This window comes from Apium graveolens, chromosome 6 (assembly GCF_009905375.1).
Source record: "Apium graveolens cultivar Ventura chromosome 6, ASM990537v1, whole genome shotgun sequence".
NCBI lineage: Eukaryota > Viridiplantae > Streptophyta > Magnoliopsida > Apiales > Apiaceae > Apium > Apium graveolens.
This window is the reverse complement of record NC_133652.1, coordinates 55285307-55312064: the sequence shown is the minus strand read 5'-3', so window position 1 is coordinate 55312064 and position 26758 is coordinate 55285307. Positions and strand designations below refer to the sequence as shown.

Genomic DNA, 26758 nt, shown 5'->3' with positions numbered 1-26758 from the left:
TTATAAGAGATTATTATATAGTTTTACTTATGAATAATTACTTTAATAATTAACCCTATATTTTTTTAATATTATAAAAATGTCACGTTAACACAAACCACCGTCTCGGAGATTACTATTGAGTGTTATTTTAAGAGGAATTAAGGGGTTGTTTACTTACATAAAACTTTTCTAGTTTTCTTTTTTTCAATTTTTAAAATTTTCTCACTTTTTTATTTTTAAGAAAACTATTGAAAAATGAGAAATATGTTCCTAATTAACTTAAACAAAAAAGTAAAAAATATATATGAACACTTCTCAATTTAGAATATATAATTTTTTGATGTAATTAATGAACAATTGTAAATAATGTTATTGTCAATAAAAAATATATTATAAAAACTTGTTTTAAAATTATTTAATTATATTTATATAGTTTTCAATATTTGTATTATATATAATATTTTATGTATTATTATATTAACAATTTATTTATGACTATTTCATTAATATAATTTTTTTAAATTTTATGCGAGTTTTTTTGTCTTTATTTTAAAACAAATGTATTAATATTAATTGTATTACTATTAATAATATTCATGTATTCATGTATGATTCATAAAAAATATTATATTGATATATTATACATATCTTACATAATATTAGGGTTAGAATTGGGTGAGAGTTTAAGATGTTTTGTATTTTTTTAATTAGAAAACAATAAAAAAAACTGTTTTCCACAATTTTCTTATTTTTAGTTATAAATCATAAAACCTTATTTTCCATCTTTCTAATTTTCATTTTAGAAAATATGCAGTAAACAGCGAGCGACTACCATCCCAATTCTTTGTAGAAAAATCCTACTAATTGTTTAACATTCCTGGAGAATACAGAAACATAATGATGGTCCAGTGAATTCCAACCTCTCAACAAACCAATACAACAAACAACAGGCTACCAGCCTCAACCAAAATCAAACCATAAGAATTAGTTCCCATCGTATTGTCTTATGTCTCAGATATCTCCAAGAGGGGTCTGCGTGAGCCATATGCAACTAGACCTGAGGATTCCATAAGTTAAACCATTCTCCTGTCCGGCACCATACCCACTTTTGAACGCGGCGCAGAGGTAAATGTCCGTTATTGGCTGGAAAATTGTCAAAAGAATGTAAATTGAGACGAATCTAAAGTACAAGATGTAATGACACATATTTCAATTTCCTAAATTTAAATCAATTGTAAGTTTAAGGTAAGATACAACATGCCATATAATTGCAAAGTATCTCTACCCAACTCCACCTATAAATCATCTACCAAGTTCTTCACATGTGCATACATATAAAAGATAGTTTACTGTACTCTTGTATCAGATGACAGACAACAAATAGCTCTAGTTTTCTCATCAACCAGCACCAAATTAAGAGCATGGCTTAATCAAGAAACCGGGTGGTTATAACTCCTATTAGAAATCACTCCAAACTGCCCAACATATTATTATCTTGTTCTTCATAAACATTTAGGTCTTCTATTTAAGTATCAAAACTTGCACACTGAACACACACATAAAAACAAACAATGGCTGCAGAAAGTGGAGAGAAAACCGAAGTTGAGTGCAAAAGCAATGAAGAAATTGCAGTGACCAGAAAGCCAATGCGATATGTGATTCCTGTGTTAAGACTCCTTGCTTTTGCTGCCACACTCTCAGCAACTCTTGTCATGGCACTTAACAAACAAACCAATACCTTTGTAGTTGCAACTGTCGGAACCACCCCCATCAAAGCTACTTTCACTGCTAAGTTCAACCACGCTCCAGCATTCGTGTAAGTTCACTTTGTTTGTATCCTTTTCATATTTTTCAAGTAAAAATAATTGTTATGTCCTGGTAGGATGTCTGATATTGCAATAAATTTTGACATTTGCACACTTTCTCGTCCGATAGTGTATTTCCATATCATTGTTGTAAATATACTGATCCTTACTCAATGAAGATAAGGAAGGATTAATAATTAGCAATTACAAACATTACATCGTGAAGATTCACAGAAACAGTTACACGATAAAACTTTACATCAATTGGTGGTACATCAATATCAGGCTTTCAACTGAAATTTCTGTTTTGATTCGAAAAATGTATTCATTAACTCTCAAATTACCTTGATTAGCATCCAGTATTTCAGGAAGTTCAATCTGATGCTCGGCTACAAAGTTATTTAAGAATCTTGTTTCAGTCAACCGAAGTACAGTTGGTGCATATAGCTTTTTGTGATTGCTAATAAACAACTTAAGAATTTGCAGAACCAACACCTTGGAATAATTTCCTTCTCCAAGCTAAGTAACCAAGATAAAGCTGCCATATTCGACGACCTAGATGAACTCCACTGTAATCTATTTACAAAAAATTTATCGGTTCCTTGATTCTCATCTCAGTATCCCTTCTGATTCAATTCACTAATATAACATGAGCTAAATTGCTAGACCACATTGCTGGCTCCTGCTCCCTCCCAATTCATTCAAGAAAAAGAGATTCCATCCTTTCCTTAGTACTCATACGACTCCTCTGTATAGACTATGGTAGCATAAACTTTAGAAACGAAAGGAACTTACAAATTTTAAAAGAACTGCAAAATGCTCCAGTTACTACAGGAGTCTGAACTATCTGACCTGAAATATTTGAATTGGTTTTTAATATTCGATACTGCAGGTTTTTTGTGATAGCTAATGCAATAGCCAGCTGTCACAGCATCTTGATGCTGGTTGTCGAATTATTTGGGTACAAGTATGACTTGAAAGGACTGCGCTTCGCCATCATTCCTATTTTAGATATTGTAAGTGTCAAGAATTAAAAGTTTATTCATTCCTAATAGAACTAGATTGCTACATATACAATAAAATCAGGGCAACGTAGATTCATACATAAAGATAATGAATTCTTGATATTTCATAGCTACATCATTTGTCTGCGCACACATCATTTCCTTCCTTGTATTATTTGCTTAAACAGTTCACAGTAGCTTTAATATCTGGAGGAGCAAATGCAGCAGCATTCATGGGCGAAGTAGGCAGGAATGGTAACTCACACGCAAGGTGGAACAAGACATGCGACAAGTTTAAAAAATACTGTGACCATGGATCTGCCGCGATGCTTCTCTCTTTCATTGGCGTTCTTATACTCATCACTATCACCAGCATCTCCATCCTCAAGCTTCGAAAACGAAACTCTACCAATTATTCTACACTTCATTGATGTGTTTTCACTGTATATGTAGCATTTTATGTATTCTCCTTTATGTCATGTGTTTAAATTGGTCATGTCAGTGTGAGAATCAAACATTTTCGTTTCAGTATACACATATATGAAAAAGATTGAAGTACAGCTTGAGTAAACATACAATGTGTGTAATATGAAAAATCATAGTATAGGAAATGTAAATCTACAGTCATCTCATTTATAAGCATCATATCATTTTATAAATCTTACAAAAACGCATTTCTTAAATACAATTATAAAGTTGCATATAGCATTGCATGGGTACCATCTATTAACACAAGCAATGGCGCAACGCACTAGTCACATGCGATATGAACAAATGGAAAAAGTTAAAATTTATAATTGGCTTTAGGTACACAATTTTTGAAATTGAAATGTGATTCTTAAAATGAGGTGAATTTGTTAAACGTGCCATTTTCACCCAAATTATAACTTATTGGGTAAATTGGGTAAAAGAAAAGAAGTGATCCAATAAGAAGAAAAACAAAAATGGCGCGTACGAAGGAAGAAGCTGTTGGCTGATTCAGCAAGTTCAGTTAAGTCTATGTAAACGGTCTTCTACGTGGCTTAACACGCTTCTTATTTTTCTCAGCGTTTTTTTGACAAAATCTCTCTCTCTCTCTCTCTAAGTACTTTTCCTACTTTCTCCCTCCAGATCCAACTAACGTTTCAGTTATTTTAGTATACTACTTCCTGATGTCTCAGAACTTCGATCATTGTATTTTAACTTTTAAGTAAATTGATCGGTATCAAAGTACTTGCCCAATTGAAATACCCAGTTTTTTATTTAACAAAAAAAATAATTTAGTTTTTTGTTATTACCAAATAAAATGAAATTGCCTGACAAAAAGATATATAAATAAAATAAAATGAAACCCATATTCAACGTGGACTTTTTAAGCATAAGGTAAATTTCTACCTTTTTTTAATCAAGAACGTTGAATCGAATTGAAGAATAAAATAATATATTTTTAGACAGTAATAAAAATATATTATTTCAGATACTAGTTGCATCGACAATAAAGATATTCCTATAATTAATCAGGAAGAAAATCAAACTTTTTGCTAATTAATTTTCCAAAATTGTGTTTTGATGACTTGGGCCCGCCTGGTTTTTTCATAATCCAGTCTTTATTGTCCCTTAATTAATTATCCCAAAATCAAATTTTGAAGGGGTTAATTTTGTTTTTCATTCTTTCCTTAAAAAGTGATCTTTCGTGGGCATTTATGGGTTTTTACTAGCACAGATTAGGTTCAATTTGTCAGTTATAGTCATACATGAATACATAGATACATATATAAGATTCTCAAATTTACTTAATTCAGATTTTTTATTTTCTTTTTTATACTCTGGTATTTCAGGAATTGTTACATGAACCTTTTTTGAATAAGGGTTTGTTCTTGAATTGGATGGTGCAGTGAAAAAGAATTGATTTTGCAGATTATATTATATAATAATCTCTATGTTCTTCATATAAAACAGTTCAAAGTGGCAGCAGATTGTATCATGTAAAAGGTTAGATATCAATTCATTCTTTTATTCACTCTCTTATTCATTTTTGTGGTAATCAATTCTTGCATGTTTTACATGTTGTTTGTCTATCAATTTATGTTAATGTAAATGTTTATGCATTTGTTTTATGATATTGTTTGTTCTTAAGTGGCTCTGTAGATTATACTGTGTTATGTAGTAACACAAATTTGATTTATTTCTTTCTTTCTCTGCTTATGTTTAAGGCAAAGAATTGATCCATGTGAATTGGTTTTTTTAGAATGTACATGGTTTTTCTATAATAGCTTTGTGTTAAAGGAGGATAATGAATGTATAACAAATTACAATTGAATCTCCTTGTGTGTAGCTGCCTTTTTTTCTTCTTTGATGTTATTACCTTGCCTGTACAAAACAGATAATTAATATTTAGAGGAATCTTGGATACAAGTTGGTACTGTTGATAACGCGGGGTGGAATGGAAGTATGACTGCCCTAGGTAATCCTTCCAAGATAGGGGAATTCCATAATCGCATTAACCGATAAGTTACCCTGCAGATTACTTATTCCTGGTTACAGATAATATGACCATTTATTAAAATTTAATGAGGTGTTGAGAGGGGAAATGCAGATTGTTGTCTTACATGCTAGCTTAGTTTTATCTATTAAATTATTGAAATTCTTTGCATATGGTATAGATGGAGTTTGTGAACAATCTCTGTGCACCTTAACATGAGTTAAAGGCCTATACAGGTATTAAAAGATTTAATTGAAATTGCAACAACAGCTAACCAACAGAGAAGAGCGAATAGTAGCTTAAAATATTTAGAAAAACAAAATAATTAATTGATATTGTTACACTGTGATGGCCAATTTTTGCCACATAAGTTGAGCTTTTATTACCTTCTAACTTATAAGCAAGTTGTCTTTCCTCGATTTGAAACATGATCTAGGTGAGTATTATATGTTGCAATGGGGCCCAATAGCATCAAATTATGCGTTATAGCTGTATCCCTATATCGATATTCGATACCAAATATCCATATCAAAATTAATGTGGCATTTGCTCGATAAGCCAGCTGTTAGGACTTTGGCGTATCTTGAAATTCTGTTTTAAATTATTTACTATATTTTTATTTCGCATTTTTACTTCTTTTCCAAGGATGGTCTGAGGGTATATTTTAACGGTATCAGTGATGTCCTGACATGAAATGTTCAAGGTTTTTTTTGTTAATGATCAATTGATCATATACAGATTATTCGATGCGAGAACCTTAATTAAGGGTGGGTCATTAATTACTACTGAATAAAATATGTCTTAACTGAAACGATCATCAATTTGCCCCATTTTACGTGTCTCTTATTTGAAGGGAGGTCTCCGGCTTATCATTTGAAGAAATCTACATGACTTCTTTTTACGAAATGTGTGCTTTTATTTTGATGTTCTTGATTCCTCAAGCATATATTTTCAGACATTAGGCTTTTTGCTAGTTTCTCTGTATGAATTATAATTTGATAGTTAAATGTTGTTGTCTTAGTCTTTATTAAAGAGGGTAAATTCTAAGGGAAGCTCAGGTTTTTTTCTGTAGCTCTCTAGACTTGAGGTCTGTTCTTATTAATAAGGATTTTGGTTTTGCAGATTAGAACTCACAGTATTCTTTAGCTAAAAGCAATCCGTATTCTGCCGATTTCCCTCAATAAAGATGTTAGAACTCTGAATATAAATTATTTTTGTTCGTACTTACAGATTTTATTTTCTTTTTAAACCTTGATTGTCTATCAGATATATATGTCAATTCATTTGCCTGTCAAATCAGGTGATTTCTCTGTCTCTGACGTTCAGTTATAGAAATTGAATACTCGCCCGCCCCTACCACCACTGAGATTTAAACCCTCAATTCTTGTTACTAAGAGTAGAGGGGTATTGATTATCAATTAGGCTACAATGCTAGGGACGCGCTGTCTATTATATACTGCCATAAAATGCAGAAAAAAAGGATAATAAGGATGTAATGTTGATGATATTAGCTTGGTTAGAAGCTATTAAACACGAAGAATGCGCAGAAGGAACTTTTATGTAGGTGATGTTTTGCAGTCATGAACTAAAACTTTCACAGTTTTAGAATTTCTTACTTTACCATTTGACATGTGAAGAGCACCATTGTCTTAAATTAAATATTTATGTGATTATTGTTCGCTGCAACGGGTCCTAGCAGGTTTTTCGGGTTCCTAGGCTCCTCATAATATAATTCGTTACAGGCTAACAACTGCTCCCTTTCTCTGTTTTTTTAAAGTAAATTTTTTAAAATATTATTAATTTTGTAAGTAGTTGTTAGTATACTTATTCTCCAATATAAAGTAATACTATAACATTATATCACCTATCATATCATTTTTCAATGATGGCATAAGTGGTAACTTTCTTCGGTTCCCGGGGTGTCAGTAGAGTGATATCCTAATCTCATATATTATTTTAAGATTGCATCAGTTAAAAGTTACAACCTTTATTAAATATAGATCCTTTATAATAGGAAATAACGTATTTCTATCCCTGGGAAATGTGATATAAATTATACTCGATCTCCATTCCACGTGTTATATACGGGTGACGTCTCTGGCTTATCTTTTTCCACAAAACTTTATGAAGTTGGTATAGAGATATTGTCAACTACCATCCGTTTGATCTTATCTCTGATGCTAATTCTTTTTGGGAAAAAGAATTTCTCTACATTCCGGCAGAGCATCCACATGTATGTTCAAATTATATTTCTAAGCAGAATGTGTTGTGAAGTGTAATATATCTATATAGATATTATTGTTCTATGCATTTAAAGTCAGTATCTGCGACTCAATCAAAAAAATGTTCCACATAATTGCACATTGAAATTGAATTGTATGAATCAGAGACCTTGGCCATCTGATATATTTTGTGCTTCAAATAGAAAATTACAAGTCTTTTGTTTCTCATTATAATTTGTTTACTGCAGTTGCTCATGGATACAACCATCAATCAGAACCTTGAACCAGAACTTGACTGGGAAAAGAACATTAAGGTTTTATTTGCTTAACACTTTCTTTTTTTTTCTTTCTATTTTTTTTCTTTTATCATCGTAAGTGGGAAGTGCTCCAGTAATTGCTCCACTATCTCACATAGATGCTCTTTTACTTCTAATTTGTGTTTAAATGAATTTTATGTCTTCAGCATACTCTCGTTCAGAAGTTGCGTCTATAGAAAGAATGACTACATCTATTTGTGAACTATGTACAAATTACCAACAAGTGCAGAACTTTTTGTTGTACAATATATAAATATTTTGAACTGTGTGGGAAGCCCAGGAAATTTCTTAGTAGCAGATTCTTTGTGCATGTTTTTATTTGTTGTACATCTAAGTGAGATAGTGGGAAGTGCTCCGGTTATTTATAAACTGTTGCAAAGTCTATGTTTTAACAGTCAATTATTTACTCAGGAACAGACCTTTGCATATATACATCATCTGATTTTACACATTTCTGAATCTATATAAGATGCTTACATACTTCATACTTTCTCATGATAGCAGGTAACAGCTAGATGGAACCCTGCTGACTCTTGTAGGCCAACTGTAAATGATGCACCTGTATTTTTTCCATCTCATGAGGTATCATACTATAGGCCAAATCCTTTATATATGTATGTAACGAATTTGGCATAACTTAAATGTTCATTCTATCCTAATTGTTTACTCAGGAATTTCAAGATACCCTTGGTTACATAGCTAAGATACGGACGATTGCTGAAGGATTTGGTATATGTAAAATAGTACCTCCTCCTTCCTGGAAACCACCATGCCCTCTTAAAGAGAAGAAAATATGGGAAAATGCTAAATTCTCAACGCGAATTCAGCAAGTGGATTTGCTTCAAAATAGGGAGCCCATGAGGAAGAAAAGAAGTCGTAAACGTAAAAGAAGAAGAAATTTAAAGCTCGGTAACAAAAGGAAATGTCCTGGAACTGAGGATGCTGAAATAAGCATTTCGCCTGACACAGAGGAGAAATTTGGGTTTCAAACTGGACCAGATTTCACTTTTCAGGACTTTCAGAAATTTACGTGTAACTATAAAGAGTGTTATTTTGGGGTCAGGGATGCAATGATGGAAGATATATCTGGTCAGAGTGCCGACGGGCAAAAGAAAAGATGGGAACCCTCAGTTGAAGATATCGAAGGCGAATACTGGCGAATCATTGAGAAGCCAACGGATGAAGTTGAGGTATGGGTAGATAATCTTTTAGTTGTTTTTTCTCCAATTCTTCTAATAGCCTAACATGTCTCATTGTTGTGTATCTAAGGTGTACTATGGAGCTGATTTAGAAACTGCAGTATTTGGGAGTGGTTTTCCTAAAATGTCACCATCGCTACCTGAAAACAAATCAGATACATACATGTCTTCAGATTGGAACTTGAATAACTCTCCTCGCCTCCCAGGTTCAATTCTTTGCTTTGAAGAAAGTGATATCTCCGGGGTTCTGGTGCCATGGCTTTATGTAGGAATGTGCTTTTCATCATTTTGCTGGGTAAATCATATCAACTCCAAACCAGTTACTTATTAAAAGAATGAACTATGGCTGTTAGATATTAATATTTAGAAGCTACTTCTAAGTAGTGAATGCACTAGATGAATTGAAGAAGTGTAAGATAATATCCATTTTGGGAATGTGTATCAATGGTTTGAGGCGTGGGCTAGTTAGGTATCAGTTGTTTTAAACTCTCCTTCTATTTATACGGGACTCTAGATATTATGTGTATCTCTCAAACAGAAATAAATCATTACTAGTCCTTCGAAGCTTGTGTTTAACATCTGTGTCTCTCTCCTACCCCGTCCCCTCTTTCTTATTGTTAGCATGTGGAGGACCACCATCTTTATTCACTGAACTATCTGCATTGGGGAGATCCAAAAATTTGGTATGGTGTCCCAGGAACCCATGCTTCTGCTTTGGAGGCTGCAATGAGAAAGCATCTTCCAGATTTGTTTGATGAACAACCTGGTTTGCTTCACGAACTGGTATGTAATTACCATTATTATTATTATTGTTGTTGTTGTTGATGTTTGTGTTGTTGGTGTTGGTGCTGGTGCTGTTGGTTATTGTTATTACGATCATCATTAAACACTAAGTTACACTAGTGCAGTATGTATTACTGTGAGTCTGTGATATGTACATATAGTTATCTTTTTCCTCTCTTTGTTTGAGAATTGGGGAATTTTTGATATGTAAATTTTTGTTATGCCTTTGTGGTATCTGCTAGAAACAAAAGTAAAATTTTCTTGGTCACAGTTCACGATTTCATTGTCATTTCTATTGGCTATGGAATTTACGTGTATCTCTAGCCTACCTCCCTTGGTTTGTACAACATTTTTTTTTTCTTTTGACTTGTTCATAAATGACCCATGTTTGCTATATACTTTGTGGAAGACCGGCTGGATATAACTTATACTTTGAGGGACTTATAGCGGTGCTGTGTGCTCTAACTTATCATCAACGCCTTTATATATTTATATGATGAGGTCGTCTTGTGACAGGTTACTCAGATGTCTCCATCAATCCTAATGTCCGAGGGTGTGCCAGTGCATCGAGTTGTACAGCATTCTGGGGAGTTTGTTCTTACATTCCCAAGGGCGTATCATTCAGGATTTAATTGTGGCTTTAACTGTGCTGAAGCTGTGAATGTTGCTCCAATTGATTGGCTACAACATGGGCAAAATGCAGTGGAGACCTACAGCGAGCAACACCGAAGAACATCTCTGTCTCATGACAAATTGCTACTTAAATTATCCAGGGAGGCTGTCCGAGCACTACGGGAACTGTCATTTATGAATATTGAGAATCCAAAGAATATCAGGTGGAAAAGCGTATGCGGGAAAGATGGAATGCTTACCAAGGCTGTCAAGGTAACTGACATGCATATGTATACATATGTGTATACATGTGTGCTTATATATGTTAATTTACACAAACAACATTATATGCATAGATTGTTACATACATAAATTGTCAATGCATGCATATAAGCATTTATGAAAATGGCTGTACCAAGTGGCTCATATAAGGTACCACTATGCACAGTCTTTCCCTTATTTCTCATGAAGAGAATGTTTCGTACATAGTGTACATCAAGTAGACACTTGACCCTCGCGCAAAGCACTACCTAATATGTATATGGGTTGTATGCATGTTTAGAATATATTTACTTTACATGTACAGAAAATGTATGTGAACCCCCCCCCCCTTTCCTTGAGTATATCATGGAAAGAGAATTTTCACTTTTCAAAGTATAGTTAAGCCTAAATTCACTGAATTTCATTTTTCATTCAGGCAAGGGTTGAGGAAGAAAAGAAAAAGATTGAAAATCTCCCGCTCCACTTAAAGCCTCAAAAGATGGAAAAAGACTTAGATTTAACAAGTGAGAGAGAATGTTTTTCATGCTTCTATGATTTGCACATGTCTGCTGCTTGCTGCAAATGCTCACCGGATCGGTTTGCTTGTCTTAAACATGCTAGCAGTTTATGCTCTTGTGAGAATGATTATAGATTTGTCCTTGTTCGATATACAATGGAGGAATTAAGCACATTGATTGAAGCATTGGAAGTGGAATTAGGTGCCTTAGAAGCATGGGCATCAGTAGATAAAGGATTGGTTTCCACAGATTCTGCAGACAATATTTCTGGAATTGGCTGTCCCAGGCAAAATGAAGGTCCAGATTTTTTTCCTAAAACAGAAGAAACTTTGCAAGAAGAGGCTGCTAATCGATGTATGTCTCAGGTAGTAACAAATGGATACAAAAAGGATACTGTTGGCAAGAGCACTGATACTACGCCACCCGATCGATGTTTTATTGATTTAAATCTTGATTGCATGTCTGTTGCACAAGAAAACTTGCTGAAGAAAACATCGGATATCCATAATGATAATACAACGGTAAAGGAGGACAATGTGTGTAATAACGTTTTAGTACGAGAAGGTTTTCACAGGGCAGATTCAGGAAAAAAGCTAGATTATAGGCAGCTTGGTAGTTGCTCCGGTTCTTCTGTTTCATATGTTATCTCAAACAATGTTCATCCCTCCCCTTCAATGGATGTTGCAGATCGTTGTGCTTCTTATGATGATTTAAATTTTGGGTACTTGTCAAGCAATGAAGCTGTAGACCAATTGGGTATAAAGGACACTCAGTCAGTCAGAAGTGGTCCAATACAGAAGTGTAGCTTTGATGTTCATCCTATAAATATTGGATATGCAGTTTTTGGAAAGCTTTGGTGCAGTAAGCAGGTGATATATCCAAAAGGTTTGTATCTATATATGTATTCCTATTCATTGTAAATTTTCCTTCTAAACTTTGAATTTTTTTGGTCATTTCTCTGTTACTTATAATAGCTAACTTTTGCAGGATTTAAAAGTTGTGTTAAATTCTTTAGTGTGCTCGATCCAGCAAGAATAAGTAAATACACATCAGAAGTCCTAGATGGTGGCCTTATTGGTCCTTTATTTAAGGTGAGTTCTTATTCTTAGATAAAAGTGAGAAGTATAAAGTTGCCTTATAAAGAACACTGTCAAGTTCTCAGAGGTTACATACCGTATGTCTCTGGAAACACACTTTTCACTATTACTTTTACATTTCACATTCATGTCTAACATTTGTGCTTTTAATATGTTATGATATCTGTGATTTTATGATTTTCCTCATTGAAAGAACATGGCAACGTTGGTGGTTTTACTTGTTACCTTAACGATATTACTTGTTCTTTGAATAATCTAGTAAACCTAGATGTTGGAAAAAAAAATTAAGTGATTTCTTAGAACTGTCCACGTTTCATAATCTAGTTGCATTTTTTAAATTAAGAAATTGATTATACCTTTTTTGTTAAAAAACTTGTCTTATCCATGATTTGAACTTCAAGCAATGTATCATCTTTACGGAAAAAATTTAATCAACTATTTCACTTTCATATGAATATTATGTATCCCAGATTTGTTTTACATATCTATTTTAGATCCTGGAGCTTGTTTACTAGATTTTAGATTTCCTAAAGGCAGGGTTACCAAAATTATATCCGTTTCTTTCTTCTAGTGTTAACCTGACATATTTCCTGCAATGATGTATTACATTCAGGTTACAATTGATGAGTCTCCAAGTAAGAGCATTGTAGATACTTCGGCACAGAAGTGCTGGGAAACAGTGATGGACGAACTTAACCAAGAGTTTTCAAGGCGCCAAAGCCTAGGGAATGCAATATCTCCCTTTCTTGATCCAAAAAGCATCAATGGACTTGCAATGTTTGGGTTTCTATCTCCACACATCATTCAAGTAATTACATTGCTTAAATGTGTTTATTGTAGGAGAATATTTAGCAACAAAAGTTATTTGTAGATTCAGTTCCCCGGTTGTACAACTGCAGGCACAATGCGTGGTTATTGGAAAAATGGCTAAGCTTAGATAGGATTCTACAATTTAGTGTTTAGGCTAATCCGAGTTTTCAGTTTTTCATTTGATGGTAGAAATAGGACTATGCAGCTTCTGGTGAAATCCAATTTATATACCTGAAGTACTAACAACAATATTTTTCAGGCAATTGAGGCTCTTGATCCAAACCATCGCTGCTTGGAGTACTGGAACCATAAGCTTCCGATGAAAGAGAAACTTACTGATAACACTTGTGAACTGCCAGTATCATGGGACAATTGCAAAGATACTAAGAAATTCAAGTACCTTTCTGAATCAGAATTCTCTGGAGGACAAACAACAGTACTAACAAATACAGGAGTCAGCATAGGAGGGCAGGATAATTTGATACCTAACAATACTCATTCACTTAATATGGAGTGTATGACTGTGTTACAAGGATTGATGAATAAAGCGAATCCTGAAGAACTGAATATAGTGCAGAGAGTATTCTGCCAGGAGTCACATAGCGCTGAATGGGAAGCCGCACTTTCAGTATTGAACAAGGATATCTAAAGAATCTATGATTAAATATGGCCGGGTCACATCATTCTTTAAAGTTATAGCATCTTCATTTTTCCTTGGTAGCCTTCATTCTTTCATATATCGCCATAAAGGAGAGATCCTGAGCTTGAGCTGCACAGATGCTGCTCCTGATATAGATTTAGATTCAGTATCAATTATGTAATGCTGTTCATGGATCACAGATTAGACTTTCTAAATTTCAGTTTTCTTAGCCTTTATAAAATGCATGCCATTTTGGATCAAATGCTTTTCTGGTTTGTTTACTTTTTATACCGGCTTCATCCTGTTCATGTTCTCTGATTTTCTCACAGAAAAAGAAGGCAAAAAATAATGGTCCTTGAACTTTGTACGCAACTACTACCGTGGTTGTTGCCAACGGGAACTTATCTTTAGGCATGTCTTTAATGTTACAATGGTATGGCCAGCATAAATAAATAAGAAGCTAGACATTGCTTATTTTCAAATGAAGTGCTAGATCCATAAAAAAATACTGCTTGATCTGTGTATATTAAAATAATTTTGCAGAGCGCGATGAGATAGCTCAAGGCTTATCTCTTGTCGTCCCAGGTTCTGGATTCGATTCTCGCTTACCCCCGAGATCTGTTAGAACATATACTCAGTTGTAAGGCATATAAACCAAATTAGTCAAAAAAAAAATATCATCTTTGCAACTGATCGACCCCTCACAAAACTTTGCAGTTTGTTTAGCAATGTCCGGGCCAAAGTTTGGTTCTCTGTTCATGTTCTAGTTTCTTACAACTTCCTAACTAGAAAATTCATTACGACCAAACTCGAAGATGGTACCTGAACATATTTCGGAGAAAGAGAAAGTGAACAGCCGGACAGAATCAGTGAAATCAAGATCTTGAGATGAACCAACGCTAAGTTTTGTCCAAGACATATCCACGGACCAACACGCCCCTGTCACTCCATTTGCAAATCGGCCTGGATTAAATTTGTATGAATCTTCTCCCCAAATTTCAGGATCAGTGCGCAATGATGTTACCACTGCCCAAACATGTACACCCTTCTGAACATGAATGTCCCCAAATTTGATATCTTTCGAGGCTTCTCTCGACATTATTGTTGGAATAATCTTAAATTTAGTTATTAATTATTTGTTTATTCAATTATTAGATATTTAGCAATAGATTAATTATTAGAGAAAAATATTATTTTAGAATTGTTTAGTAGTGGGTAGTGGAGTTATGGAGTAAATTATGGACATGTAATTTACCCATTAATTAGTAGTGGTTAGTTTTAGTAATAGTTAGTTTTAATATGTTTGTAAAGCCTATATAATGGCTAGTTTACCTTGAGTTTTAGAAGAAGAAAAGAAATAACAAGAAATATAGCAGTACAAGTTCTCTGCAAAATGTAGGTGTCTTCTTTTTTCTCTGAAGTTTTTTCAACAATTATTACAACCTGAGCACACAAACGCGGTGATTCGTTTATCACCATCGAGAGCTGCAAGTTAACAAAAATCATAATCACAATTTATCAGTGTCTTAGAAGTTTAAACAAACAGTACAGTACAGTTGTAGCTCGTAAAAAAATTAAATAAGAAAGCAGTATATAGACTTGGTGATAAATCATTTTCATTCACGTCAATCAATCCAACCAACCCCTATATATCTACGACGTCAAAAGACTCTAAAGTCAGAAGTGTAAATATAGGATTACTTGATGGTGCAATGTTATTTTATTACTAATAGTTCTATGAAGAAGTCATTCTTGTAGCCATGTCTGGTAACTATAAAAGCTAATACTCGCATTAAGGGTATATGATCTCCACAAAATTAGCTAAAATTAATACAAATGTGCACAAGAACAACTTAGATGTTCACTTTATTAATCACACAACACACAAATTACACACTCACGGAAGGTAATACAAATATAGAATTTGGAGCTAGCTACTAATTAACTAGCTATCCACAATCTTTCAATCTTCATCATCACAAATATTATGATAAAAAACCAAATTAAATAAATTCAAGCTCTAATTTAACCCAAAATAAACGTAACAAGAACCATGCATGCATCCTTTCTTCTTCACTCTTCTTTCACTCTTTTCTTGTTTTGATTTTCATTTGGCTGATCTTCTACTTGCTAGGAGGTGGAGTAGTGCCGCCAAAGAAAGGCAAGGTGGGAAGTGGACATGGAGGAAGTCCGGGGATCTGCGGGAAGTTAGGAAGCGTCGGAAATGGAGGAAGAAACGGTATGTTTGGAAAAGATGGAGGACTTTCAGAATTCTGAGTTAAATGAGCTACATTTTCATTTGTTTTTTGATCCTCCACCTTTGCTTTATTTCCATTCTCTTCCCCAAACTTTGGTTTCTCGTTAAGTTGTCGCGCCTCGCTCATGCTTATAAATGTTGTGGCCACGAGGAAACTCAACAGGAACAAGGCTTTCAGCATTGTAGATGAACACTGAGAAGCCATTTGTGTTTGTTTATGTGTGGGAAAGAGAAAGAAGAAATAAGATAGAGATGAGGATACAATATTAGCAATATGCATGAGGTTTTTATAGAGTTAATGTTGTACATAATGTGCCACCCTGTGGAAGAATAAAATACTTGAAAAGTTTCTTTACTTTCTCATTTTTACAACTTATTTGCTGAAAAGATGCCAAGTATTCAATTTTATATGTGATGGCGTGGTGCTCACCAGATGACATGTTTGCAGCATCCCCAGTTGATGTTTGTACAGGCGCACAGATTGTAATAAGGCTTTACAAATTACAATGCCATTTCCAAGAATAAATTTCAATATTAGAAGTGTTTTTTACAGATATAGTCGCTGTAGATCAAGCCTAAAAAAAACTGTTGGTTAAACCCTTATTTTCTGTAGTGTACATCTATTGGCCATTAAGTAATATTCAAATTTTTCTATACCTTTGATATACAGTTAGTTTTAAATCAGTTTTACAATCAAATCTTAACTTCCATGCCCGAGTGAGGAGTCAATTAAGGAGCTCTAGGCTCTAGCCCCCTAGCTACTACCTATCCAGTGGTTCAAGAAATAAGAGTTCTTGTTTTTTCCTTTAACTGATTCGAGTCCCAGAACTCATATATACTTTTCTTTAATACAAGACTGCGTGGGAGCAATTCCAAGAAACTTCTTACATTTTTACTATAAATGATATTATTAAATTGCCACTTAAATATTTAGGAATTAGACTTTAACTTTATCTTCAACAATTCTCCATAAATTTACTCTTTCTTTATTTTTTAAAATTAACTACACGTAAAAGTAACTAAAATCTTTTAAATTGAATACATGAAAATGAGTGAAATAATATAATAATGATTAAGAAGAGTTCTTGGAACTAAGTTTGAATTTTATTTTCTCAAAATATGAATAAACAGCCTCATTTAAAGTAGTATAGGAGTTACTCTGAGTACCGTTACCAAGGGTTTACGTATATAATTTTATACCATGAGCCTATATTTTCTCTTTGACTCGGGGGTCACCATATTTTCTTTTATCTACCATGATGTGCAAGACAAACATGAATACACTTGGTTGATTACCTAATTTGTTGATTTTGTGAATAGAGGACCAGTCACCATATATGGCTAAGATGGGATAATCATCAGATTACAGTAAAACCTCTATAGATTAATATAGTTGGGACCGGAGAATTCTATTAATTTAGACAGGTATTAATTAATCGATAAATTAATAATTATTAATTTATAGAGAATTTTCGGTAGCAAACAAAATTAACTTTTGATTAAATTTTTATTCACATAAATTTAAATAAAATGAATTGTACAATTTATATTTTATACTTAATTCAATTAATTCAATGTATATGAATTTAGAAAGTCAATGTAATGTACAATATATTAGATTCAAAGTCCATGTAGTGTATAAGTTAAATTCATTGTATTTTACATAGAAAATATTCAATGTATATTAGGAAAATTCAAAGTACATGAATTAATTTAATTCATTGTATTTTACATAGAAAGTATTCAATGTATGTGTAGTCATAAAATATATTATATATACTCTATATACTAGATTGGGGGAAAAATTATACAAACAAAATAATGGCTTCTCATCTAAAAGGTGTCACAAAATCAACAATGACGGATGAAGCAAGAAAAACATTATGTGAATATAAAAGAGAAAATTCATCATGCACTCAAAAAGATCTCCAGTTGTGGCTCGAGAATAGGTTTCATCTAAAAATTAGTCAAGGTACAATATCAAATACACTGAAAAGGTCAGCAGACTATCTTGCAGCTAATTACTTGGAGAAAATAAAAGATATTAAGCGACATAAACCAGCAAAATATCCAGATATGGAGAAAGTTCTCTATGAATGGTTTCTCCAGTACCAAGATCGTATTAATATGACAGGAGAGCTAATTTTAGAGAAGGCAAAAGAGACCATGAAAATTTTATACCCTCAACAAGATCAGGAGCACACTTTTTCTCAAGGTTGGCTTGAGAAATTCAAGTTAAGAAATGGTATTAAGTCATTTCGTCGCTTTGGAGAAAGTGGTTCTGTTGATGTACAGGACATGGAGAAGAAACTGGAGTCCATAAGGGAAAAAATAAACCAGTTCCCTATGAAAGATGTTTTTAACATGGACGAAACTGGTTTGTTTTACAGGTTACAAGCTGATCACTCTCTTGCTACGAAACAACTTGAAGGAAGAAAACAAGACAAAGAAAGGCTCACGGTTGTTATATGTTGCAATGAAGATGGCTCTGAAAAAATTCCTTTATGGATTATTGGAAAGTATGCAAAGCCACGGTGCTTCAAGAATGTTAACATGGGCAGCTTGAATTGTCATTATCGTGCAAATAAAAGAGTTTGGATGACTAGTGTACTTTTTGATGAATACATTCGTTGGTTTGATAGCCAAATGCAAGGCAGAAGAATTTTGTTTGTGGTAGATAACTGTCCAGCACATCCAAAAAATATTGAAGGACTACAAAATGTTGAGTTGTACTTCTTGCCACCTAACATGACATCAAAAATCCAACCTTGTGATGCAGGAATTATAAGAGCTTTCAAGATGCACTATCGCAAGAGATTTTATCGTGGGTTATTAGAAGGTTATGAGTTGGGACAATCTGATCCAGGAAAGATTAATGTTTTGGATGCTATCAATTATGCAGTCGCGACGTGGACGACAAATGTAAAACAAGAGTCAATAGCAAGGTGCTTTCAACATTGCAAAATTCGTTCCATAGATGAAGTTTCGAGCAATTTAAATGAACATACAACTCCGGAAGAATACATTCATGAACTTGAGGTGATGATTAAGGATCTAGGTTATCGTAATAAAATGGATGTTAATAACTTCTTAGATTATCCGGGTGAAAATGAATCATGTTCCGAGGTCCAGAGTATAGAAGAGATTGCAAACACCATCCTTGAAAATAGTGTTGAAGATGATCTTGAAGACGATATAACACCGTTGGAGCCGGTTACACGTAAAGAAGCACTCAAGGCATCAAAAATGCTTAATAACTTTTTGATGCAACATGAAAGCACCACACCCGAGCTTTTGGATGCAATAAGGAAGATTAGGGATGAGCTTCATGTTGATTTAAATTATATGAAAAAGCAAACTACAATTGAATCATATTTTACAAAGATGTAATAGCTATATTTTTATGAATATAAGGGAATTATTAATTTATAGTTTTATTGGGACCATATTTTTATACAGGGTTTTCAAAATAATTATTATCTTATTATCTTATCGAAATTGATCATTTTTTGAACTGGACCAAGTCGGGACCAGACAAAATTATTAATTTAGAGAGATTATTAATTAATCGAGTATTAATTTACAGAGGTTTTACTGTATAACCCTTACCCCCAACCAATGATTACGACACTGGAAAACAGTATAAATACAGGTACACTAATTAATTTGGAATATATCAGTCTCTTATCTCAAAATAAATTCATAATTTCTTAAGGCAAATTGGAAAATAAAACCCCATTAGATCTCACAGTAAAAATATGAGCATAATTTAACAGATACTTATTCATTAAAATTATTGTTATAATGATTTAACTTCATGGACGTCAAAACACTTTAAATTGTGTGAAAAAATTAGTTTACATTTATTCGTGAGGTTTAACAGTTATATTATGATTATAGAATTATTCAATCTTAAATTAAAACATTTGTTAAAAATATAATTTGTAAATATGAAGGGTCTGTTTGGGATTTTAAAAAAAATATATCTTATGACTTAAAGTCGGAAAATCTCATGCAAGTGATAAATATTGTAACTTATAAGTTATTTATCGTATAAGTTTCTTATAAGTTGATAATATGTTTGGTAATCATAACTTACAAGTTATATTTTTTGAAAATAAAATAAAAATTACGAATTATAGTAACTAATAAATTTGAAACATAAATATAAAATAAAAAAATAGAAAATTTAGACATAAGAATAATTAAATTAGGATATAATCATATAATAAACTTTTTATCCTTATAAAATAAAATTACACTATTGATTCGGTCTAAAAAGAATAAACTACGTATTATTATTTAAATTTAGTTTGGTTGGTATAATGGTAGCGAATTAAAGTAAAATAATATATATTTTTTACCGTGATTAAAAAAGACAATTCACATAAATAAAAAGATAATTTAATAGGAAATTACTCCCTCCTTCCCAAAATACAAGTTTCTTTGACTTTTTACGCGCACTTTTAGCTGTATAAAAGTTACAGCTTCACGTACTTTTTTCTAAAACTTCTTTTCTTTAAATTAAGATTTAATATGTATATTTTTATTAAAAAAGGAAAATTTGAAAAAAAAATTATGAAACTATCTTTTTACTCACCTTAAAATACGCGTAAAAAATCAAAAAAAACTTGTATTTTGGGACGGACGTAGTATTTCAATAAAAATATGGCACGGTTTTAATTCACATAAATAAATATGCAAGCAAGATAAACAAGAAGAAAATTTTATGTATTAATTAGGGATGAGCAGAAAAAATCGAAACAGAAAAAATAACCGAAAAAAATCGATAAACCAAACCGAAAAAAATCAAACCGCTAAAAAACCGAATAAAACCGAACCGAAAAAAATCGAATTAGCGGTGCGGTTTTGGTTCCGGTTTTCAATCAAAACTGAACCGAAATTAACCGCACCGCTATATTATATGTATGTAATATTATGTATATATACATGTATATATTATCATAACACGATTCTAATATTTTGTTAATTAAATATCTACTTAACATTAGTATGATAAATTGTATAATATAATATCATAAATTAATTAAGATTAATATGTAAATACTCATACATCATAATTTTTTTAATATGTATATAATCAATTTTATCATATGTTTTGATATATACTATTTTCTTATTGTTATGAACATATATTTTTATCATATTTCGTATCTATTATTTAAGATAATATGAATTACACATTCAAAAAATAACTTTATGAAATATATCAATTTTATTTAACGAATTCTAAAGTGACAAATCTTTGGTGACTAATGTAATATTATCATTTAACTTGATGTTATTTTTTATCCAACACATTACCAACAAAAAATCGTATAAATAAAAAATGTATAAAAAACCGAATAAAAACTGTTATTCCCAAGGAACTAACAATGAGATTTACAAAACGGGGTTGAATGTAAATCTCAAAACTTTTTCAAGTTTTGAGCAGTTTCAAAAGTTAAGTGTATGATGAACAGATGTGTGTGAATTGCTTTAAGCAAGTGCAGACAGATGTATATTCAAAACACAAATGTAAAGAACACAAAGGCTTTAAAACTTTTCTGGTGGATTTGTTGTTCCACCAGAGATGTGTATTTCAGAAAATCTGTGATACAAAGAATTGTTCACAGCTGCTTCCTAGTACAAACTAGATGATTTTTTTCTCTGAATTTTTCTAAACAACTCTTGAAAATTCACACCTAATTACTAGCTGCAACTTGGTTTATATATCACCAAGTTTTTCAAGTAAAGACAAAGATAAAATACAATTATAAAATAGTCCTTCACATGTTTCTTCTTCATTTCTCTATCCAATGCAATCTAAGATAATCTGTGAATCTTTGAAGACTTCCTTGTTTGCACCAGAATGGAAATGCTGCTTTTTCTTGATTCCTCCAAGAGGCTACCACATTCCAATTGTCTCTGTCAACCCATGTGCCTCTGTCAGCTTATGAATTGTCACTATCAACTGCTATGGAACTGAGCATCCATTGAAGCTTTCATCCGTTGGTGGCTTTATCCGTTGATGCTCTTATCCGTTGATGCTTTAGCAGTTGAAGCTTTATCCGTTGATGCACTCATCCGTTGATGGATGTTATCCGTTGAAGCTTTAGAGATATCCGTTGAGGCTTTGTTTCTCATCCGTTGAAGGTCTTTAATTTACCAGTTGATACTACTTCATTTATACAAAATTACAAGGCATGAAATATTTACAATTAGCCCTCCTATTTGCATATCCACTAGTAGTCAACATGACTTATAATTTCCTACAACTTCTAAGAATTATAACTCATTTACAAAGACTGAAATGTACTAAACTTATTTCTAAGTAAAGCTACTCCATCAACGGATAGCCAAAGTGGTCTTATCCATTGAGGCTATAAACACTAGATTTCTACTTAAGTGTTTTGTTTAACTTATCATCAAACTAATACACATATATTCCTAACAATCTCCCCCTATTTATGTCTACTAGAATTGTAGGCATAAATTCAGGGTTATCTTGATGATAACAAAATACTTAACAAATATATGAGTTGAAACTAAGTAGAAATTCAAAAGTGCTGCAAAAGTGTATGTACTGAGATAGAGTTGAAGATTTACAGTGTTTCCAAGGGTGCTCCTTTAGCCTGAGCAAATTATTTTCTTTTCCTTTGTTCCCTTGTTTTCTTCCCTAGCCTCCTGTCATTTTCCTCTATTTGGAGTTGGAGTTGTCTGTAGAATTCAGCTTCATCTTCATCACTGATATCCAACTTAGATTGCATGTCCTTGAGAGTTTCATTACTGGAAATCTTAAGCTGGTCTTCAAGTCTGAAAAATCTTCTGACTCCTTTATTGTCTCTGAACTCCATCAACCAATGAGATGATTTATGAATTGTAGTTCCATGCTCCGGGATGAGTAATTTTCTAGGCAAGGAATTTGACTCCCACCAAGTCTTCCTTATGCTGGCAATCTTGTTGAGAATCTCAGTCTTGGCAGTCCTGTTAAAACCAGTGTCCTCTTTTCTAGCTGAGTAGACTCTAATCAAGGTAGAATAACCCTCATTTAGAATTCTTTGAAGAGGCCAAGTACTTTCCACACTTCCTTTATACTTGAACACTAGCCTTTCTGATAATTGTCCATAGGCATTTATTCCCCTTACTTCCTCCAGCTCATCCAGGTAGAGTTCAATATCTGTATATTCTTTTATATCACAAATGTGAACATAATCATCATTTGAGGCTTGTGGCTTAGGCTTAGGTTTATGTTTCTGAGTGAATTTCCTTCCTGTATTTCGAACTGCTTTGATTGGGGGAGGTATGGATTTGGATTTTCTTTTCAGTTCCTTTGGTGGTGAAGAAGTAGTTAAGAAGGTAGGCAATTTGATGGTGTCCCAATCAATAGGTTCCTCTTTAGGGATGATTGGTTCACCATGGATATTTATATTGGGATCAGCAACAAAAGGTTCAGGAATAGAAGGTTGTGGTTTGGATTTTGATTGAATTACTTCAGTGTCATCTTCACTCTTCCTTTTTGCCCTAACCTTCTTTCTGTTACCCTTCTGCCATTTCTTTCTTTCCTCACTTTCTTCTTCCACACTTTCACCAACCATATTCCCCATATCCACATTTATGCTTTCAGTCTTGTTTCCTTCATTCTTGTCTTCAATCTTCTTCTTTTCTTCAATTAGACTTGACTTTAGCTATTTTTCAAGCTTTTCTTGTGCTCTTTTGTCAGCCTTCAGCTTTTTAGTTTCTTCCTTTATTCTCATGGTCTCTTCCCTCTTGGCTATTGAGAATTTGGGATGTCCTTGAATCACACATATACTCTTTCCCTCTCTATAGATGATAGCCATATTCATTCTTTCCACTACATCCTTGGTCTCTTTGTGCTTTATGATATTACCACCCAAAACTTTGTCTTCATCAGGCTTTGGAAGAGGAAAATCCACTTCTTTTAGCTAAGCATGATTTAGAGGGTTCTTTGTAGAGACCTTGTTGAATCTAGTGGTTGGCTTGAGTACCATGGGCTTCAGGTTCCTTGAAGAGGTTTTTCCAACCTTATTCCTCCTTACTAGCTTGTGCTCCATAATGATTGGCTCAACTTTTGTGTTATGTTTCACAGATAGAGATTTTGTAGTTGTAGAACCAAACACTTGTTGCATCATTTCATCAATTTTCCTCCTTTGCTCTTTCACCTTCATCTCAGCTGCTGCTGGCTGGATTAGATCAATTCCATCAAGCTTTCCTTTGATTTGAAGTGTTGGAGAAGTAGTGATGGCTGGAACTAGCACTTTTGATATTTGAATGTGTGTAGATGGCTCCCCTTCCCCTTTATTCTCCCCCTTTTTGTTATCATCAAGGAGAGGGGTCAAGCCCTGTGCTTTAGCCAGTTGCATTAGAAGACTAGTCTGAGACTGTTGATTTTGAAGGATGGTCACCATAGAGTTTTCAATAATTTGAACTCTTTCCTCCAATTTGACCATCTTCTTTTCAGCATCTGATTCTCTTCTCAGTCTCAGTAACAGTTCCTGCATGGTACCAAAGGGCATGATTGCATCCAGCTTCTCAGTATTGTAGGACTTTAAGTCAGCTATATCCTTTTTGATTTCATCCACACTTAGATTCTGTCTTAATTGTTGTAGCTTCATGAGATGTAGAGAATCTAAGTGGGCTTGGAGAATGGCCTTGGTACCAGCATTGGAAGTTTCCTGAATTGCCTTTTGGATAGCCATGACTTGTTTGACTAAGGATACATTGAAATGCCCTGGTGTAGACTCCTTTGTCAATGCCCATTCAGGTAACTCTGGAATAGAGCTTGGGCCTTCATCTCCCCCTAAGCTCATGCTTCTATCAAAAGAACCAAAGTCATCATCATTAGAATTTACTCTAAATTCTTCAAATGGCTCTCCAGCTGTAGAAGACATCATATTGACAGCAACTTTATCCCTTTGTAGAGATTCTGAAGTATGTACTAGGTTTAAAGTCTTTTCTGCCTCCTCATTGCCCTGAGTAGCCAACAGTTGATAGGCTGACACAGGATGAGTAAAAGTGTCAGCATCCAAGGAAATGTTATCAAGTTCAGCTCTGTAATGTTGCTAAAATTGTCTTTCCTTGTCAACATCATCCACAATCAATGACTCACTAGCAATGGTTGGATCCACCCTTATATCTCTTGTACATGTTTTTCTCTCAATTTCTCTCTTTTGTTGCATCAGGGGCTCCCCCTGGCTCACACTCCTCACACCCTCACCTTCACCTACTAAGGTGGTACTCCTCTCACTTTCTTTTGCCATGCTGGAAGAAATAGCATGCATATTTATACTCTCAAGCTCTCCTTTTGCCTGGGAGCAACCCAGCCTCTCACTCAAGTTTTCACTCCCTTCCCTCAGCCCTAGAAGTGATTGTACAGTAAACATGTCTTCTACACTTGGAGTTAATTTAGTTGTTTGTGTAGAGACCATCAACGGATAAAGAATATCTGTTGAAACTGATGTTATCAACGAATAACTGCTGTTAAGCTTATCCGTTGAAGAACAACCACTTGTCAACGGATGAGGGATATCCGTAGAAGAAGGAAAAGAAGTAGAAATTGAAAGTGACATAATTGTTGAATCTGTGTGGATTGATTTTAAATTAAGTGACACAGATTCTTCAACTAGGTCTGAAAGAATTGGTTGATGATCCAACAATTCATCTAAAAGATGATGATCACCAGTACTTGAGTGGGGCTCCTCCCTGAGTTGTAAAGAGGGAGAATCAGGAATTGATGTGAAAATCCTGTCTACATCCAGAGATGGTGATGGAGAATTTGGTGGTTGGTGTGTGTCAATTCTGAGAGAATGGGGTTGTGACTCCACATTTGTTGGAGTCACATCAAGCTGAATTTGTGAAGGCATAGATAGAAGTGATTGTATCTGTGCAGTGTGTGCATCCAGTGTTGAAACTAGGATTTTGACCTTCTTTCTTCTTGTGAAGGCTTTTACAGGTGAGTGTGTGGCTTCAGTGTCCCTCCCTCTTTTGTTCTGTGTCCCTGGTCGGGGACTATTTTCAATAGCTACACCCTTTTGGGAGGGTGAAACTAGGGATAAGTTTAAATCCTTTTCAACCACCATAGTCTTTTGAGAAACTGTGGCTTGGCTAGCTTGGGTACCACTCACCTCTCCTACCTTATTCTGGGGGTTTTCTTTATGTTCACCCCTCCCCTCACCACTAACACCCTGTTCATTCCCCTCAGGGTTTATGGTAATTGTTACAACTGTTGTCTTTTGAGAGACAACAGAGGTGGCTTTCTTTGACTTGGGTTTTGAAACTTTAGGTTTGGTGGCCTTGGTAGGAATCTGTTGGGGCATTGACACAGATCCCATGGCCACACTTGAAGACAAAGAAACGTTGGGGTTGGAAGTAGTAGGAGTTGAAGAAGTATTTACCTTACTTACCTGAGGTTCAGCCATTATTGGTAAGTATACCAATGGCACCTTACTGTTGAGGTCAATCCTTAAAAGGTCTGTAAGGACCCTCTTCTCTTGTACCCAGCACTTGAGCTTATTACTCTCATTATTTATGACCAAACCTTCAGCAACATGGTTATCCAATAACATAAAGAATCTAGCATAATAGATGTTATGAGTTCTATTAGCCTTGTTACCTAACCTAGTACCCAATTCTAGCATAACATAGTTGCTAAAATTATAGTACCTATCAGAAACCAGCATATAGAGCATATTAACAAGAGCTGAAGTTATTGCATCAAAATTACTAATTTTCCCAGAGAAAACCTTGATAAAGGCATCACTGAGAAAACT

General features: G+C 33.8%; 4 protein-coding genes across 7 annotated transcripts in view; 3 read left to right on the top strand and 1 right to left on the bottom strand.

The window, feature by feature from the left end:
* Nucleotides 1–1434: 1434 nt before the first annotated feature.
* On the top strand, nucleotides 1435–3292 carry LOC141664162 (CASP-like protein 1B1). Its single transcript, XM_074470053.1, has 3 exons — nucleotides 1435–1798; nucleotides 2680–2803; nucleotides 2980–3292. Exons 1-3 carry the CDS (start codon nucleotides 1554–1556, stop codon nucleotides 3220–3222), a joined length of 612 nt encoding a protein of 203 aa, XP_074326154.1. The 5' UTR covers nucleotides 1435–1553; the 3' UTR covers nucleotides 3223–3292.
* Nucleotides 3293–4390: 1098 nt separating this feature from the next.
* LOC141667770 (lysine-specific demethylase JMJ18-like) lies at nucleotides 4391–13973 on the top strand. Of its 4 annotated transcripts, XM_074474386.1 has the most exons (12): nucleotides 4391–4498; nucleotides 4609–4762; nucleotides 7723–7788; nucleotides 8293–8373; nucleotides 8463–8981; nucleotides 9061–9285; nucleotides 9612–9773; nucleotides 10290–10658; nucleotides 11083–12049; nucleotides 12152–12255; nucleotides 12875–13069; nucleotides 13331–13973. In XM_074474386.1, the coding sequence occupies exons 3-12, from the start codon at nucleotides 7729–7731 to the stop codon at nucleotides 13718–13720; spliced, it is 3072 nt and encodes a 1023-aa protein (XP_074330487.1). In that variant the 5' UTR covers nucleotides 4391–4498; nucleotides 4609–4762; nucleotides 7723–7728; the 3' UTR covers nucleotides 13721–13973. The 4 variants fall into 4 exon arrangements, with proteins under 4 accessions (XP_074330487.1, XP_074330486.1, XP_074330488.1 ...); XM_074474385.1 differs by having other exon boundaries at nucleotides 4398–4762; XM_074474387.1 differs by having other exon boundaries at nucleotides 4399–4762; nucleotides 8296–8373.
* A 115-nt stretch (nucleotides 13974–14088) lies between these two features.
* On the bottom strand, nucleotides 14089–15060 carry LOC141667771 (cytochrome P450 714A2-like). Its single transcript, XM_074474389.1, has 2 exons — nucleotides 14534–15060; nucleotides 14089–14329 (listed from the first exon to the last, which is right to left on the bottom strand). Exons 1-2 carry the CDS (start codon nucleotides 14808–14810, stop codon nucleotides 14271–14273), a joined length of 336 nt encoding a protein of 111 aa, XP_074330490.1. The 5' UTR covers nucleotides 14811–15060; the 3' UTR covers nucleotides 14089–14270.
* Nucleotides 15061–17825: 2765 nt separating this feature from the next.
* LOC141665081 (CENP-B homolog protein 2-like) overlaps nucleotides 17826–26758 on the top strand; it is a 30818-nt gene continuing 21885 nt past the window's right edge. The window contains exon 1 of the mRNA XM_074471064.1: nucleotides 17826–19298. Within this exon, the coding sequence (XP_074327165.1) occupies nucleotides 17826–19298 (1473 nt within the window). The remainder of the gene's footprint in view (nucleotides 19299–26758) is intronic.